This window comes from Engystomops pustulosus, chromosome 8 (assembly GCF_040894005.1).
Source record: "Engystomops pustulosus chromosome 8, aEngPut4.maternal, whole genome shotgun sequence".
Classification (NCBI taxonomy): Eukaryota; Metazoa; Chordata; class Amphibia; order Anura; family Leptodactylidae; genus Engystomops; species Engystomops pustulosus.
The window spans coordinates 37,892,836-37,910,352 of record NC_092418.1 but is presented as its reverse complement, the minus strand read 5'-3'; the positions used below and the strand labels follow the sequence as shown (position 1 = coordinate 37,910,352).

General features: G+C 41.2%; 1 protein-coding gene across 3 annotated transcripts in view; it reads right to left on the bottom strand.

Annotated features, from left to right (window-relative positions):
* Positions 1 to 4,858: 4,858 nt before the first annotated feature.
* Positions 4,859 to 17,517, bottom strand: part of ERCC4 (ERCC excision repair 4, endonuclease catalytic subunit) — a 28,620-nt gene continuing 15,961 nt past the window's right edge. For all 3 annotated transcript variants that reach the window (XM_072120684.1, XM_072120686.1, XM_072120685.1), the window contains exons 9-12: positions 13,823 to 14,411; positions 12,262 to 12,354; positions 10,287 to 10,399; positions 4,859 to 8,194 (exon numbers count right to left, since the gene is read on the bottom strand). In XM_072120684.1, coding sequence (XP_071976785.1) covers positions 7,461 to 8,194; positions 10,287 to 10,399; positions 12,262 to 12,354; positions 13,823 to 14,411 — 1,529 coding nt within the window. In that variant the 3' untranslated portion in view covers positions 4,859 to 7,460. The remainder of the gene's footprint in view (positions 8,195 to 10,286; positions 10,400 to 12,261; positions 12,355 to 13,822; positions 14,412 to 17,517) is intronic.

Genomic DNA, 17,517 nt, shown 5'->3' with positions numbered 1-17,517 from the left:
TTCCAGCAATCATCTCCCATAGGCTTCCTTTACACTAGGTTGAGCAAGGTAACTAAAAAGCCTTCTGCAGCCTTTCTATTGGCTGTTGAGGCTCTGAATCCAGTATCTCGCTGAAAGTGAACTAATCCATTTGTTGAAACAAGAAGTATCCAATTTTATATTTTCTACCCTAACAAATAGGTTTTAAAAGGTACATCTAAAAAAAAAAAAAAATGTCAGTGTTGAGGTCATGTGTGAGAATCCAGTCTGGTCTGATCCAACTGATCCATTCATCCTGCTCTGAAGTTTTTGTTGAGTCTCCCCATTGTATATATTGTTTTTGCGACACCTTCTAGCAGAAATTCTCCAAAAACTCACAAATTCAATGAATGCAAGAATTATGAAGGTGATATAAAAAAAAAGGGGTCCTATGTAATTTGTAACTTGGCCTGTTAGGATGTTTTGGATTGAAATAGCTTTTAATTTCAGTGAATGTGACCTCCTAATGCTGCAAATGCAACAAATGACCATTTTCAGTTCCTTACAACCTATAAAAGTTATGCTATGCATAATAATTTGCAACTGTGCATTTTGAGTTGACTGCGGACTTCTCATTATGTCTATGAGCAGTGTCCAAGGGCTTGTGGTGACTGCAGGCATTTTAACAGCGTCAAAAACTAAGGCAGTGCAGAGCAAATGCTGGAAAGCACCTTTACACTGAGCTTTTCACTGATAGCCCCTCAATTATCAATGCCACAAGTCATGCTACAGGAGCTATAACTAACCTGTCGACATGCTCACCATAGAGTTGTATGGTGAGCCGTAACGTCACTATGGGACCTACCAGCCCTCTCTTCGGCTAATATATGACAGCCGTTCATATCCGTGTGCCTTTGGCTATATGTCATACTTTTTAGGCCTAAACTGGAAACTCCTGTTTACCAATGAGCTCAGCTTAATGTAATATAATGAATTATCATTCTGCTGCCATTCTCATTGCGGCATTAAAGTGATAACCCCCTCTCAATTATCACAGTAGCGCAGTGTGATGAAAAACAGCGGGGAACTGCACTAGGTGGAAGGAGAACCACACCAGAACATTGTTCTGTTGGTCTGGGGAAATCCTTATTAATCAATGCAGCATAAAAATATATTGCATCAATATTGTTTTTGCATTAACATATAGTTACCATAGGTAACTACATGCCATAATAGCCATTTTCACATGGCGTTACACTGATACCCCTCAATTATCAATGCAACGTGTCATGATCAAAGTAGCCACTAACCTGCCAGAGGAGATGGGCGGACATACTCACCATGGAGTTGTATGGTGAGATGCCAGCCTCCCCTTAATAAAATATTCAGCAGCAGCCTCCACTCCAATAAATTGTCACAGACATGCCACAGGGCCCTTTGTTGCATAAAAAAGCTCATTACCTCCCATGCTCAGGCTTCCTCTTCTTCCCACTGCATCCCGTGCAGTAGTGTTTTGCACATGCACAGTACACTGTATGATCACAGACATGCCTCTGCCAGTAAGCTCTGATAATTCCATGGGGGAGATGTATGACAGTTTTTGGAGTAGAAGAGTTGATATAATCGCAAATTCTTGTGCACTACAAGAATTTGCAAATAAAATAGTGGCTATGCCACAGGTGCGTGGCAGCCAGGGGAGTGGTTGGGCACAAGACGTTGCCACCCCTTGTCTGCGTACTTTTTAAAAACCTGCAAACTAAAGTTTTTACACGAAACTACACCAGGTCAGACCTGGCATAGTTTCATTTGGTGGCCGCACCGCCTGAGAGATACATCAAGAGGCTTATGCCTCCTCCTGCTGTATCCGGCGGGAGACGAGGGGCATAGCCGCAATCATACACTGGTGATTTCCCCATTTCCAACCCGGGTCGGATTCTGGGCAGAGCACATACCCGGGTGGAGAAAGGAGGGGGCATGGGAGTGCTTCTTACTCCTCCTCTCTCAATTGAAATCTGTGAAAAATTCTGAAAAAATGGAAGACTTAGAAACTGCCATCCAGCAGACCAGCTACTGATATAATGTGCCAGCTTTCTGGTATTAGCCCCTTTCCCAGATATTACACTGTCTGGGCATATAAGAAAAAAAATAAGTGTGCAGAAGGCGTTACATGAAAACTGAAATGGTGCCATGAATAGAAATAAGTGTTTACTGCAGTACACCATTAAATCCAGGTCCAGCATAAAATCTATTGTGCTTCACAATGAGAACCTTGGGATCTGTCCTACAGCAAAGTTAACCCCTTAAGGACACAGCCATTTTACAGCTTAAAGCTCAGTCCCATTTTTTGGATTCCGACATGCGTCGCTTTATATGGTTATAACTTTTGAACACTGTTACTTATCAAAACGATTCTGAGATTGTTTTTTCCCCACATGTTGTACTTCATTTTAGTGGTAAATTTTGGCTGATAAGTTTTGCGTTTATTTACAAAAAAAAAGATAATATGATGAATTTTCAGAAAAATTTGCCATTTTTGAAATTTGAAATCATTGCGTTTTCAGGCAGATCGATTTACCACCTAAATAACTTGCAGAATAACATTTCCCATTTGTCTACTTTACATTTTCACTATTTTTGAAATGTCTGGATAATTTATTTTGATGTCACGCGGCTTACAAATCGAATAGCGCTTTTCCGGATTTTCAGAATTGACTATTTTGGGGATAAATACAGTTTTGAATGAAAATTTACATATTTAGCATCAAAACCCCCCATATAACCAACCCAATTTCAAATCTGCACCCCTCAAGCTATCAGAAACAGATTTTACGAAGATTGTTAACCCCTTGAGATCTTCATAGTAATTACATCAAAATGGAGGCGAAATTTAGAATAGTCAAATTGTGCCGGTTATACGTTCATTTAGCCCTAAAATTTACACATTTCCAAAAGATAAAAATACAAAACCCACCATACAATTTGTTCTACAATTTCTCCCGAGTGCAGAGACCCCCCACATGTGGCCGTTACTTGTTTTATGGGCGCACAGTGAGGCGCAGAAGGGAAGGAGCGCCCTGCAGCTGCCAGGATTTTACTTTCCTCATTGGCCTCTTTTGAAGGCTGTAAAATTTTCGCTTTTGCGTTATTGGGGCCATGTGACGGCATTTTTTTTGCGGGATGAGATGCTTTTTCCAATGTTACCATTTTGGGGTTGGTATCACCTATTGTTGAAAATTTAGGAACTTCTTTTTGAGAGCAGGAGTAGAAAAGCATCAATTCTCTACTGTTTTTTTTACTTTTTTTTTTGTGGTGTTCACCGTATAGACTAATAATCATATTATCTTCATTCTATGGGTCGATACGATAACGGGGATACCAGACACGAATATATTTTCTTGCATTTTACTAAATTTGTAAAATAAAACCCTATTGTGGGGAAAAATATATCATTTTTGTATTGCCATCTTCCAAGTGGCATAACTTTGTTACGTTTTTGGCTACGGAGCTGGTTGATGGCTTGTTTTTTGCGGGACACGTTGTACTTTGCACCAGTATCATTCTAGAGTACATATGTTTTTTTGATCACTTTTTATAGCATTTTTTGTGGGATTGAATAGGTAAAAATCATAATTTTTGGAGGGTTTATAACAGTTTTCTTTTACGGCGTTCATCGTGCGGGTTCAATAATTATTTATTTTTATTCTACGGGTTGTTACGGACGCGGTGATACTATATATGTGGGGTTTGTGTTATGATTTAGACTTTTTTTTTAGTTATATGTCTCTTTATATGTTTTGGGGCTTTTGGGCATTTTTGGTGATTTATTACTTTATTTTTTTATTGAATAATTTTTTTTTTACTTTTTCACTTTTTCCACCATGGGAAATGAACAAGCAATCATCTGATTGCTTGTTCATAATAATACCCTGCAATACTTATGTATTGCAGGGCATTATCAGTGTCAGCCTATGCACTTGCATAGGGTGGCACTCTGCCAGTAAGATGACGTCACAGACGCCATCTTACTGGCAGTTCCTGCAGGTAACACTGGGGTCCAGATCGGACCCCAGTGATACCGTAGCAGTGATCGGTGCCCCCCGAAAATGATTCGGGGGGGCCGATCGTGGGGGTAAGACACCCCATATGCATGTTAGATGCCGCGGTCGCGATGACCGCGGCATTTAACAGGTTAATCACCCGCGATCAGAGACAACTCCGATCGCGGGTGTTACACTGGGGTGCCGGCTATCAGTCACAGCCGGCACCCCGTGTTTCCCGATGCCGGTTCGGCTCAAATATATCGGACGCTGAGCGCCAAGTCACTGAGCTCAGCGTCCGATATATCGGACGCTGAGCGTTAAGGGGTTAAACGACTGTCTTCATACTGTGCTTACCGCAGTCATAATGCTCTGAATAGCTTTCTTCTAGATGAAGAAAGTCGTAATCCTAGAGAATTTTAGAAGTGATCTTAGCTAAATGTAATAATTACTGTATACAATAAAACCAACCCAGTCTATTCCGTATGTCAACACATCAAAAACACAGATATATAACATTTACAATTATATTTATTAATACAGCACCATTTACATTATATAGAAAAATACATTACAAAAATTCATAATTTCTTAAAGGAAATCTACCATTTGATTTGATGCATTATGAAGCAAACATACCTTGAGAATGCTGTAGCTACACTGATGCAGAAACATATCTTGTTTAATCCCTGCGCTGAGCAGTGATTATATAATTATAAAATTATGATAATGAACTCTCGCTACTGTGGCTGGGCTCGGCGCTTTTCCTAGCACATTAGTCCTGAATGTTATACTTGTATTTTCAGCAAACCACTCAACTCAGGGATTAACCAAGATATGATCCTGCATCAGTGTAGCTACAGCATTTGCAAGGTATGTTTACTTCATAATGTATTGAATCAAATGGTAGGTTTCCCTTTAGGGGTTTTCCCACCAAGCAACATGCTGATCGGTGGGGTGTCAGTGGTGAGACCCCCACAGATCACAAGGGATCCGATGGCATCCAAGGTACCTCCGTCGGACCCCTTGTCACTCCCTGAGCTTAAGGGAGCAGGCAGCTGCCAATGACCGTTCTGCTCCATTCATCTTTATGGAGCTGCACTCAGCAATCATTCCTAAATACAAATGCACATGTAAAAAACACAGGAACAGGCAGCAGAATGATAATTCATTATATTACATTAAGCTGAGCTCATTGGTAAACAGGAGTTTCCAGTTTAGGCCTAAAAAGTATGACATATAGCCAAAGGCACACGGATATGAACTGTATTGTGTCTTAAATTTCTGCAAATAAATTGCGACAGTAAAACATGGCTTAATGTCATCTTGAGAGAGAATAGAATCTATGAAACGAGAAGAAAAACTTACTCCCATTTATACCTGGTTTATGCATTTCCTAATAAAAGGAATAAAGAAAAGGTAAATGTCATTCCTGAAGAAGAATCCACCACAAGATTTTACTACCCACTAAACTGGCTAGTACATTTTTTAACGTTACAAGTGGATCTTGATGTTTTGAAGCCGGATCGTGTGTTTTTCCACTAAACTGGCTAGGGTATGAAATGTCCTTTCTAGAATTTCCTCTCATGTCAGGCAAATATGACTCTTCTCACTTCATTTGATGAGCCAATCCTGAGATGAGTCAAGTTTAGTGGTTGCAGGGGGAAGTGTCATATCCGAAGCCCCTGTCTTCTGTTCTGTAGCATCTAGAAACATGCTTCCTGTGTCATTAAAATAAGGATGTCATATTTTAGAATCACATCAGGCTTTTGGCTTTTATGAACTACAGAACCAGAGATACAGGCAACTAGAGACGTAATTGGAAATGTAAGTTCTGTAACTGCCTGTATGTAAGCTTGATTGTATCTGAAAGATGAGATTCTTATCTTTAATATGACATACACAGCATGTCACAGCATGACACAACCCCTGCACAGCCACTAAACTTTCTTCATCTCATGTGAGGTGTGAATAGTAATACTATTACAAACTTTGTTGGTACAACACTCATTTGGTGAATTTTTCATCTTGACCCCACCTCCACACACATGCATGCCTCGCCAAGTGTACATGTGTTTTATTTGGAAATACAGAATACATTTTGCTGTTAGACTCATCAGGCCTCAGATTATATCCATTTAGGAAAAAGGATCCTACATGATGAATTCTTCTTTCCTACAACATGTGAGTCAGGACACCGCCATATAAAAAGGCAGAAATGAGTAGATCTGACTAATGTTTGTGGCCACCTCTAGTAATGGATAGAACTGTTCTATTGTAGTACATGTAAAGACTTGTGTCCGCTAAAGAAACAATATATTAAAAAGTTATTCTTTTACAATCACTATATTTTACTATATATATATATTGTTTTCCAGAATGCCAGCACCTGTACAACTACAGTGATGTCCATGAGATACATAGAAGTATTTTAAACCACACATTGTTCATTATATGAATTCAAATAAATTCACAGTGAAATGGAATACTTCATTTGCCTTCAAGGGACACTTCTAGAGGTCTGAAAGAGGAAATATTGTATAATGGCTGAGGTCAGGAACCGCAGATACCCAGCACAGCTTAAAGCGCAGTTCACACTTGCATTCAGACTTCAATTATCTACCTGTGCTAAAACAATAAAAACAGAAGTCTAAACGATCTATTATAATGTCTTCTGTAATTGTCTGTTTGCAGCACTTCCGATACAGCTCCTGTTAGGTGTGAACTGGGCCTTAAAGTGTCTAGTTGTCACATCCCCATCAACGACAAACAGATGACATATCCACAGGAACCTAAGCCGTCATAACTCGATTTACTGTGCAGTTACATACAATCTGTCAGAACTTGTCACCTAGATTAAAATAAAAGTGCGAATAAGCAAGATCCAAATGTATAAATTATTAGTCTCAGCATTGTTATTGGAAGACGTTGACCTGATGTAGGCTTTGACATGACGCTGAAACACGTGGCCAGAATTCAAACTATTACCTTATTTATTTGAGTTTCTTATGAAACTTCTTTTCCCACTTTCCACCCATGTGTAGCAGAAGCTGATACGTTACATTTTGTCACAGAGCCGACTCTAGGAGAAAAGCCTAAAACATATGTAAAATGTTCTTTTATTTGATAAGAATGATGGCCAAATATGTACCATAATGTTAAGTATAGTTTTGTTGTTTGTCAAATAACTGCATTATTTCTGTATAGAAAAAAAAAAATTTTTTCCACAGGAAATATTAGTAAGCAGCTATAAGGTGATAGCAGCACTTATATACATTAAATAAAAACTATATTTTCATTAAAGGGCATCTACCACCAGGGTGAAGGATTGAATGCAAATGAGCCTGAGGGGCACCATACACCACTAACACCTATGGAGCCCAAAGCCCCTCAGGCTCATTTGCATTCAATCCTTCATCCTGGTGGTAGATGCCCTTTAAATGCATAAATATGTATAAAAATAGATCAACGTTTCGCTTTCCCCTGGGACACGGCCTCTGTGTAAGAAGTGTGAATGAAGTCATAAAGAGTTTTCGCTGCTTTCGTGTTTCCGAGAATCTCAGACAATTTCTCCAGAGACAGCGTCGTCAGTTCTGCTATATTCTTTACATGATTCATTATGGCTCGACAATTTTTGGCATTGACCCCTGGCATTTTCAGAAGAAAATCTTGAGGGCCTGGCTTATACTTCTCAGATTCTGGGATGGTTTCCGAGTCGGCAGTGATCGCCATAGCGGTGGCAGCGTCAGGCTGTGGCCTGTTCAGCTTCAGCTCCTCAAACAGTTCTGCAGTGGCGTAAGGTGAAGGACACCACAGAAGACGAAGCCTCGGAAAGTGCAGGATGAGGAGAGTGATTTTTGAAGTAATGTCATTCACAGAGATTTCCTGGTGGATTGAACTCCGTGAAGTGAGGGAGAAGGGCTTGTTGGGGTCAAATTCTATCAGAAGTACAGGCCTCTTGTAGTACCGGCACATGGAGACACACTGCGTGTAGAGACGGCCATTGTTCAGGGAACCGATAAGATCACTAACGCTTTTTCTCTCAACACATATGTCTGGCGTCAGAATGTAATCGCCCACTTCTAGAGTGACGGGTTCTATGTCGATGCCGCGTTTGTGGATCAGAGATGGCAATTCGCTGCGGAATTCCCTCATGTCGACGATGATGTTGTGCTGTACGTTCTTCTGATTCTGGCCTCCTAGAAATTGGAGAGAAGGTTACACCATTTACTTCCATGGTACGGAGTGGTGGGAATACATAAGATGTATTAGACAGGCACCATCCTTCAAAACTGTTCCTTATCCCCTCCCCATATATTATATTTATCTCATGCTTTGGTATTACACTGAGGCCACCAGCGCTTTCCTTTGTGTTCTCTCGAAGAAGTTTTAGTAAATATTTGCATTTCCCAAGAAACATCGATGCTGGGGAAAATTTTCTAATAAATCTGTATTGTGTGGTTCTTCTGTAACACCTTTTGGGAATATGTAAACAGTCCGATTGTGGAGCAGCACAGCGAGTATAATGGATTAAGTCCAATGGTGGGTGCACGCCTCCAACAGACCCGATCCAAGCATACCTTGATAATGGCTCCATGGATGAGCTGAAAAGTTGCACCTTATTTTGCCATGGGTGAATAAAGATCACCTTTATACTTACCGGAGTGCTGCCTCATTGCATTTTTTTAATATTTAGGGAATATGTGGTGTTACCATTCTCCGTATCAGTAGCATATAGGTACACAGTGACACTTTCAAGCTGTGGATGTGATGGGTCAGCAGAACGTAAGTGAATTCATACAAAAATGGAGGATTGGGTTCTTCAAAGCCTGTATGTTGTCTTTGATTAGTTGGGAGGCAACTTACCTGGAGTATATCCCAATGCTGTAGGACTCATACGGGCTAACTATAAAGAACATGGAGTTCTGAATTGTCTGGTCCAAACACTGTGCGAATGGTATTACAGCAAATTAAGAGGATGTTTTATCTGTGAAGTTTTTGAATACGTTTAACAAATTACTAAAAGTGCAATGAAACGCAAAGCAAGTTGTCTGGACTATTTTTTTTCTAAGGGTGAGCTCTTTATGCATGTTTATGCCGTTTGTATTCATTAGGGCACATTTACTTACCCAGTCCTGTCGCGATCCCCAATCCGGACGGTCTGTATGTAGGTGCATACGGCTTCGATGCAGCAAAATACAATTGCATGCGCCACAATCCCCTTTTAAATGCGGCGCAAAATGGTAATTGTCAGAATATGCTGCGTCTGTGCGGTCCGCGCACCCTTAGTAAATGAGCCCCATATGGTTGTCTGGGATCTTTTTTTTTTATTTTTTCCAGAAAGTGTGATGTCATGCCATTAGCACACACCTGCCACAGCCCAATACAAGACGCAGTCTTAGTGGGGACTAGCTGTCGAAGTGATGGGGTCCTGTCGCTCCATTCAAAAGTATGGAAGTACTGGAGATAGCGAGTGTTGTGTTTGGCTACATACATCCCTCCCATTATACTGAATGGAGCTCGTCCTGCTGCTCCAACCATTAATGAGAATAGGACTCCAATTCCCTGAATTGCCGGGGGTGTCTTTCTGGTAATCGGTGGCGTCCCAGCAGTCAAACCCCGATTGATCACCTTGTTATCCACTAACCTGTGGATAGGGGATTACTTATAATGTTGAGAAAACAACTTTAACTTTCCTGACCCCTCTGTTCCATTGCTGGTGGCCTGGTTCCTGCAGCTCCCATTCAGCTGTGGTCAAGTATCATGAACTCAAAGGGCAGGTCTTCAATGGAGCCAATCACTGGCCTCATAGGTGACCTCTACACAAATAGCATAGCACTGCGGTCAGGGGGGGAGATGCACAGTGCACACTTATGATATAAAAGGCCCCAGTGTTTTCTAGAAAATACAAGTTTTTACCAAGACAAAAGCAGTTGATTAGGGTGAACATAATTCACCATAAGTCCCAAAATAAACCAAAAAGTTTCCCTTAAGAAAGAGTAGTCCCTTCTAGTTATGAGTGGAGTTGTGTAAAGATCAGATAGTCAGTTAATAGTATACAAGTAGTTGGTCTGGCCAAATAAAACTCTTTTACAGAACTTGTTCTATTTGCACTTCAGATTTCATTGTTGGAAATATGAGATATGAAATATGAGATATGAAATATGAGATAAACATCTGTAAACAAAAGCACTTGCATCACATTTACTCGCTGGAAATAATCGGCTTAAAAATATTAGTAATACCATGAACAGCTCCCGTGAAGCCGCCATAGCTTCTCACATTACGTACCGGCTCTGCGGGTATTAGTGGCGTCTGAGGTGGGAGTGACACCTCTCTGTAGATCCAAGTTTGTGTCATCTCTCCCTTCCCTTTCCTCAGGGATCACCATGCTGGCCTTCTCCCTGGAAACAGACATGGTCACATGTATTACTATTAAAAAGCTTTCTGGAGGATACGTCAATAAACATCTGCAAAGAGTTTGTATGTTCTCTCCGTGTTTGCGTGGGTTTCCTCCGGTTTCCTCCTACACTCCAAAACATACTGGTAGGTTGATTAGATTGTGAGCCCCTTTGAGGACAGGGTCCGGTTTGGCAAGGTCTGTGCAGTGCTATGTAATCTGTGGGCGCTATATAAATAAAGGAATTATTATTAATTATAGGTCGTTGTGCATCATCAGACATCTCCTGTGATCAGTTAATTTACACTACAGACAGACAAGGAAGAATATTGCTCCTTGCAGTTGTGTAACGGCAGGTTTTACTCTCACTGATGTGAATGAGTCTGCAATTACCATGGACAGCCTCTACTCCACAGATGGAGCAGTGTTCTCCAGGCTGACTGGTGATGTGCTATGGACTTATGGGTAGGTTGTTAATGGTGTGGGGCTGGAAAATCCCTTTAAATATAACCCACAATGTCTGACCTGCCAAGAACAGAGGTCAAGTGAAGTGTCCACCATTGAAAACCTACTAGTAAAATACTTTATTCCTGAAGACCGAAGCATGATTATTACAATACTAATATTGCGGTGGCTTATCTACCCTCAGAACAAAAGACTTGACCACTGGAATTCTACACGCACCATCCTTTCTCCAGACGTTATTATTGGAAGTATGGAACACCCTGAAATTCAAAGGTTTGGAGTGGATTTGGTCAGAAATCAAACTTGACCTCGTTTTTTTAGGATACCTATAAGTGGACTATACCATAAATAACTAAATAATAAATAAAAGATTTAATCCATAATATCAATATTATTAATGCAATTAAAATATACTGCAGTCACTAACACAGATAGTGGTGGACACACCAGTGGTACAAATCCTGGTCCTACATACAAAATTCAATACATGAACACACAATATATCTTATATATGCAAGATCAATTATAACCATGCAGCTATGGTAACCAACAGTAAATAACCCTATTGAGGAACAATGCAAGTGCATGCATACAGTAATAACAGGTACAAGGCTGCAGGATAGAATAAGGACCTGGAATGACCACACCACCCCCACGCGTGTTTTGCCGTCTCTTCCTCAGGGGGGTCCTTATTCATACAGCCTGGTTGGTACTTGTTATTACTGTATGCATGCACTTGCACTGTTCCTCAATAGGGTAAATTACTGTTGGTTACCATAGCTGCATGATTATAATTGATCTTGCATATATAAGATATATTGTGTGTTCATGTATTGAATTTTGTACGTAGGACCAGGATTTGTGTCCACCACTATCTGTGTTCTTAAGTCCTAGTGACTATACACTAGTATATTTTAATTGTATTAATAAAATTGATATCATGCATTAAATCGGTTTTCAATTTATTTATTTTTGAGTTATTTATGGCAAAGTTCACTTATAGGCATTAATGGATTGTTCTTGTGGGCTTTGCATATTACATTTGTGATTTAGTGTATAGGTATTTACTATCTCTATCCATCGGATCCCCCCATCTACATCTCAATGCAGCAGCAGAGAACACGTGGTTATATTTTAATGTATATGAATATCTTTACATAGGACATGGGTGAGGACAGAGTAAATGAGCCTGAGTAAATGAGACCTTAGTCACTGGATATTCTCTGGATATCATTTAGAATAATGACACCTACTGGCTGCAAGGCAAACGCCAACACATACAACACACAGTAATAATATGCTCAATGCACTTTGGTGACATACATATCGCTGTCAAGATTTAAATAACTTCCTTAATCTTAATCTCCATTTAATTCGGCTTCAGACAAGTTTCCCGATTACCTAATCAGCTTCTCAAACGCTTCTTTTTCCTTCCTGAGGGAAGTCAGGTATCTCTGCTCTTCTGTGGAACCGCCATAAATAAGGAAGTAAACTCTAAAGTGATTAATAAAATAAAAAACAAAATTGAATCGTACAACTACAGTCACTAAAAAAAGAAAATACTACTTAATGGGGTTCAGCAGTCCAACAGATTGGTAGGGGGCCAACATCCACCACCACACTGATCAGTTAAGCAGGACTGCCCCTGAGTCACTGACTCAATACAACAGTCTGATAGGTTCACCCATGTTGTACTTATCTTGCCGAGGATATATATGTGATTAGATTGTGTTACTATTCCCATGGAAGGGGTATTCAAGGTGAGGGTGTTGAAAGGACTGCTTGACCCTTTGATCCATTGGATACATGTAGGGCATGGGACCTGGCCGGTAGTCCTAAAGTGGCTAACAGTGGCGACCCCTGGCTCCCACAGGGAGTAGGGAAAAGTCTACCATGGCAAGTACAATATGGGTGTCCCTATTTTATTTGTGTCAAAATCCTTACACTTACTCATTTACCCAGGTATTGTGACTGTGGTAATCTTCTTATTTGATATCCATGGCCTGCATACTTTTAAAATTATACTAATGATCCAGAGGGGCTTTGGGAATGTTAGCCCCTCCGTGATGTACCTTCACAGGCTGTTACACTGTGCAAGAGCACATCTCCCTTTCCCTGCTGTAATATGACACAGTAGGAGGGGGAAATGCTTCTGCACAGTGTCACAACCTGTTAAGCTACAGCATGAAGGGGCTCTGGTAACACCCCCAGGAGCCTTTAAAGGGGTATTCCTGTTTCAGCAATAAATCCTTTTTTCTGTATTATGAAAAGTTATACAATTTTCCAATATACTTTCTGTATTAATTCTTTGTGATTTTCTAGATCTCTGCTTGCCGTCATTCTACAGAAAGTTTCTATATTTCATTCTATTGGACAGAAATCTGACTATGGTCACACAGGTTCATGCACGGCTCATTATATCACAGAGAATAATCAGAGCTGTTACTTATAACGAGCCGTGCACCTGTGTTACATCACATGACCATGGTCAGATTGCTGTCCAATGGAAATGACAGCAAGCAGTGATTTGGAAAACTATGAGGAATTAATAAAGAAAGTATATCGGAAAATTGTGCAACTTTTCATTATGCAAGCCATAAGATTAATTTGCTGAAATGGGATAACCCCTGCAAGCCTCATTAGCACAATTTTAAGAGTTGATTTTAGAAAGGAGGAAGCTCTGAATAACAAGTATATGAAGATGACCACACTCACGGTGCCTGGCTCTATTAGTAAGTGCCCCCGGTTAATCTTGCTTGATTTTGATAGAAGATTTCCTGCAGTAGCACAGCTTGGCCACTACACAGAAACTGGAGCTGTTCTCTCTGGTGTACGATGAAGCCAGAATCCCACCGATCAGATGATAAGAGGTCAGCAATACAAAAGCCAGAAATCTCATGGAACTGTTACAATTCTAGAATGAATGTCTTAATTATTTCTACCCTCACAGACACACAGATACCTTAAAGTCTTCTGCTTGCTGGCCCTGTATATCTCAAGTTGTCGCACAAAGCTGACCTCTGCATCGTATAAGACCACGTATCTAGGATCCACTTCATGCAGCACCCTGGTGAGTGCATAGGGGTCCGTGCATCCTTGTAAAGGATGGATGACAGTGAGGGGCTCCTTTAAGATCCCATAATAACAATCTGAAGACAAATTCAACTGCAGATCTTCATATTTTGGTTCATCCACACTACTCTCTATGCTTAGACTTTCTTCTCTATACTTGTCCTCTTCCTGATCTTTCCCAACATCTTCTTCCTCTACTTTTCCGATCATCTGGGTCAAAGTCAGCTCTGTCTTCTTTACATTTTTTTTCTGTCTGCTTGTTCCTTCCTTCGTCTTCTTAGTCCGGGTGTTTGTCCCACTCGCTCCCGAATCCTTCTTCTTGAGAGCTTTTCGGCTTTTTAGCCACAGTTCGGCAGCTTTCTGATCCCTCCCAAAGTTTTTGTTGTAGAGTCTCATCAGCAGCGCTTCAGCCCCCACAGCGATATATTCTCTCAGCTGTGCGCAGGTCCGGTCATCACTGGCACAGATCAGCACTCGGCCTGCCGGGAGAAAAGTCACCAATGTATAGGATGCAAGTTACTAACTTTTCTGTAAGGATTTATAATTTTTTTTACACTTCATCCTCTTGCTTAATATTAAAAGATAAACTTATTTTATAACTTTCTGTTCTGATGCTAGTTTATGCAAAGCATTCTGGGGAAATCTGCCCGCCCTCTCACAGCATACAGTAAAGCAGCAACTGTAGCTCCCTCTTTACTGCGCTACAGTATACAGGTCTGCGAATATTTACACAGAACCTGTAGACGGGTTAGATGGCATCACAGGCAGCTGGATGGAAGGAAAGAGCAGGAGAAGCTGAACATACTGTACATAGGTTCCTATCTGCAGGGAGAATGTTATAGAGCAGAAAGAGCTGATCAAAATGTACATAGTGTCCTACTTACAGGCAGCATGTTATAGAGTACGCATACAGTTATTAGAGCAGGAGGAGCTGAGCAGATTGTACATAGTGGGGCAGATTTACTCACCCGGTCCATTCGCGATCCAGCGGCGCGTTCTCTGCGGTGGATTCGGGTCTTCTGGCGATTTACTAAGGCAGTTCCTCTGAAGTCCACCAGGTGTCGCTGCTGTGTTGAAGTCCGCCGGAGTTCATGATCCTACCCTGGGTGCAGGTAAGCGCGTGTCCAGCGACACTTTTTTTTTTTTTAAATGCAGTGGTTTTTCCGAATCCGTCGGGTTTTTGTTCGGCCACGCCCCCCAATTTCCATTGCATGCATGCCGGCGCCGATGCTCCACAATCCGATCGTGTGCGGCAAAAACCTGGGGCAATTCAGGGAAAATCGGAAAAATTTGGGTAACACGTCGGGAAAACGCGATTTGGGCCCTTAGTAAATGTACCCCAGTGTCTTATCTGTAGGGAGAATGTTATAGAGCAGGAAGAGCTGATCAAAATGTACACAGTGTCCTACTTACAGGCAGCATGTTATAGAGCAGTGGTGGCGAACCTATGGCACGGGTGCCAGAGGTGGCACTCAGAGCCATTTCTGTGGGCCCTCACCAGACAGGAACAAATCCACTAAGTCTTTCTGCAGTCCCAGGCAACATAAGAGATGCAGCTCTCAGCGCTATTTTAAAGGGACACTTCATTGGCTGTTTGGAACTGCGGGAACAGTGAGAAGGTGATGACAGGACTGCAGTATCTTTTTGAGCTCCCCCTGCTGGACCCTTCATTCTTCCTCTACAGAGAGACCCTGAAGAGAAGTTACAATGAGAGTCTGAATTTGCACTCTTTCTTTAAACTGTATTGGTGGACTCAGGGGGCTGATACGATTGAAAAATGTGGAAGAACAGGTAGTTACAAGTTACTGCTTAAAATGCCATGTTGGCACTTCACAGTAAATAAGCGGCCTTTGGTTTAGCTTGGGCACTCGGTCTCTAAAAGGTTCGCCATCACTGTTATAGAGCATGCATACTGTTATTAGAGCAGGAGGAGCTGAGCAGATTGTACATAGTTTCCCATCTGCAGGCAGCGTGTTATAGATTAGGAAGAGCTGATCAAAATGTTCATAGTGTCCTACTAACAGGCAGCAAGTTATAAAGCAGGAAGAGCTGAGCAGACTGTACATAGTATCCTATCTGCAGGCAGCATGTTATAGAGCAGGAGGAGCTGAGCAGACTGTACGTAGTATCCTATCTGCAGGCAGCATGCTATACAGCAGGAGGTGCTAAGCAGATTGTACATAATGATATAGAGCAGGAGGAGCTGAGCAGATTGTACACAATGATATAGAGCAGGAGGAGCTGAGCTAATTGTAAAGAGTGCCCCATCTGCAGGCATCATGTTTTAAAGCAGGAGGAGATTAACAGATAGCATAGCATGTTACAGAGCAAAAGGAGCAAATTGCATACAGTGTCCTATCTGCAGGCAGCATGTTATAGAGCAGGGGAGCTAATCAAAATGTATATAATATCCTGTTTACAGGCAACATATTATAGAGCAGGAGGAACTGAGCAGATTTTACATAGTGTCCTATCTATAGGCAGAATATTATAAAGTAGGAGGAGCTGAGCAGATTTTACATAGTGTCCTATCTAGAGGCAGAATATTATAGAGCAGGAGGATCTGAGCAGATTGTATATAGAGTCCTATCTGCAGGCAGCATGTTATAGAGTAGAAGAAGCTGAGAAGACTGATATAAGTTTTGTGTTCATCTATATCCCTGCTCCTCTTATCCATAGGAGTCCAGGGGGCGGTCTTACTATGTGATTACCTCATAATCTAATATACAGAGAGAAAGGAAGTGAGATCTAAAAATTACACATACACACGTGTAAACTATAACCACCAGAAAATTCACATAGCTCAGGGCTCTAATTCAAAGTCTATATATGTTTCCCACAAATACATAAAATCTGGTGCATTCTCAGTTCTGTGTAATAAGATTTGGCTTGATTACATATCTCTAACAAACAATGCAATGATCCTCGTGAAAACCTGCAGGAAGAAGCCGGATATGTGATCTGGCACTTCATAACACACTGTCAGGTTAATGCTAAAAATACCACTTCTCATTTAACAGTCTTGGTGCCAGATGTCAGAAAGGAGAATTTACTTAGGAAGGAAAAACTGCAGTGCAAGTAGAACATATCACTGACCCGTTTCTGAATATTGAGCAAAATCTTGTAGTTATGTGTGTGCTCAGTATATAGCACATGAATCTGATACTTCCAGGGGGTAAACCTCAACTCTCTGCTGCCTGAGGCGAGTTATAGAATGGCGCCCCCTCTACCCCATCCAGGAGAAATATATCAGGTTATTTTCTCAGTACATGGGTTCTCCATGTAACGCCTCACACCTATGCTGACATCTGGTGTAAAGAAACGCTATGTTTAAGTGTCATGTTGTGCTTTGTAGCAGGTGACTGCACCCCTGATGCCGCCCCTCTTTCTTGCTGCAGGTGGTGCTGCCTGAGGCAAGAGGCTCAACCCGCCTCATGGCTGGCCCCCTCCTGAATACTTCTAGCACTTTCCAAGAATAGATGGAAATGGCCTATATTCCTAGAGTATGTCAATATTAGATTGTTAGAGTCCGATAGAGGATAAGTGAATGGAACAGAAAACTGGCAGCTTCATCTACTGAGTAGG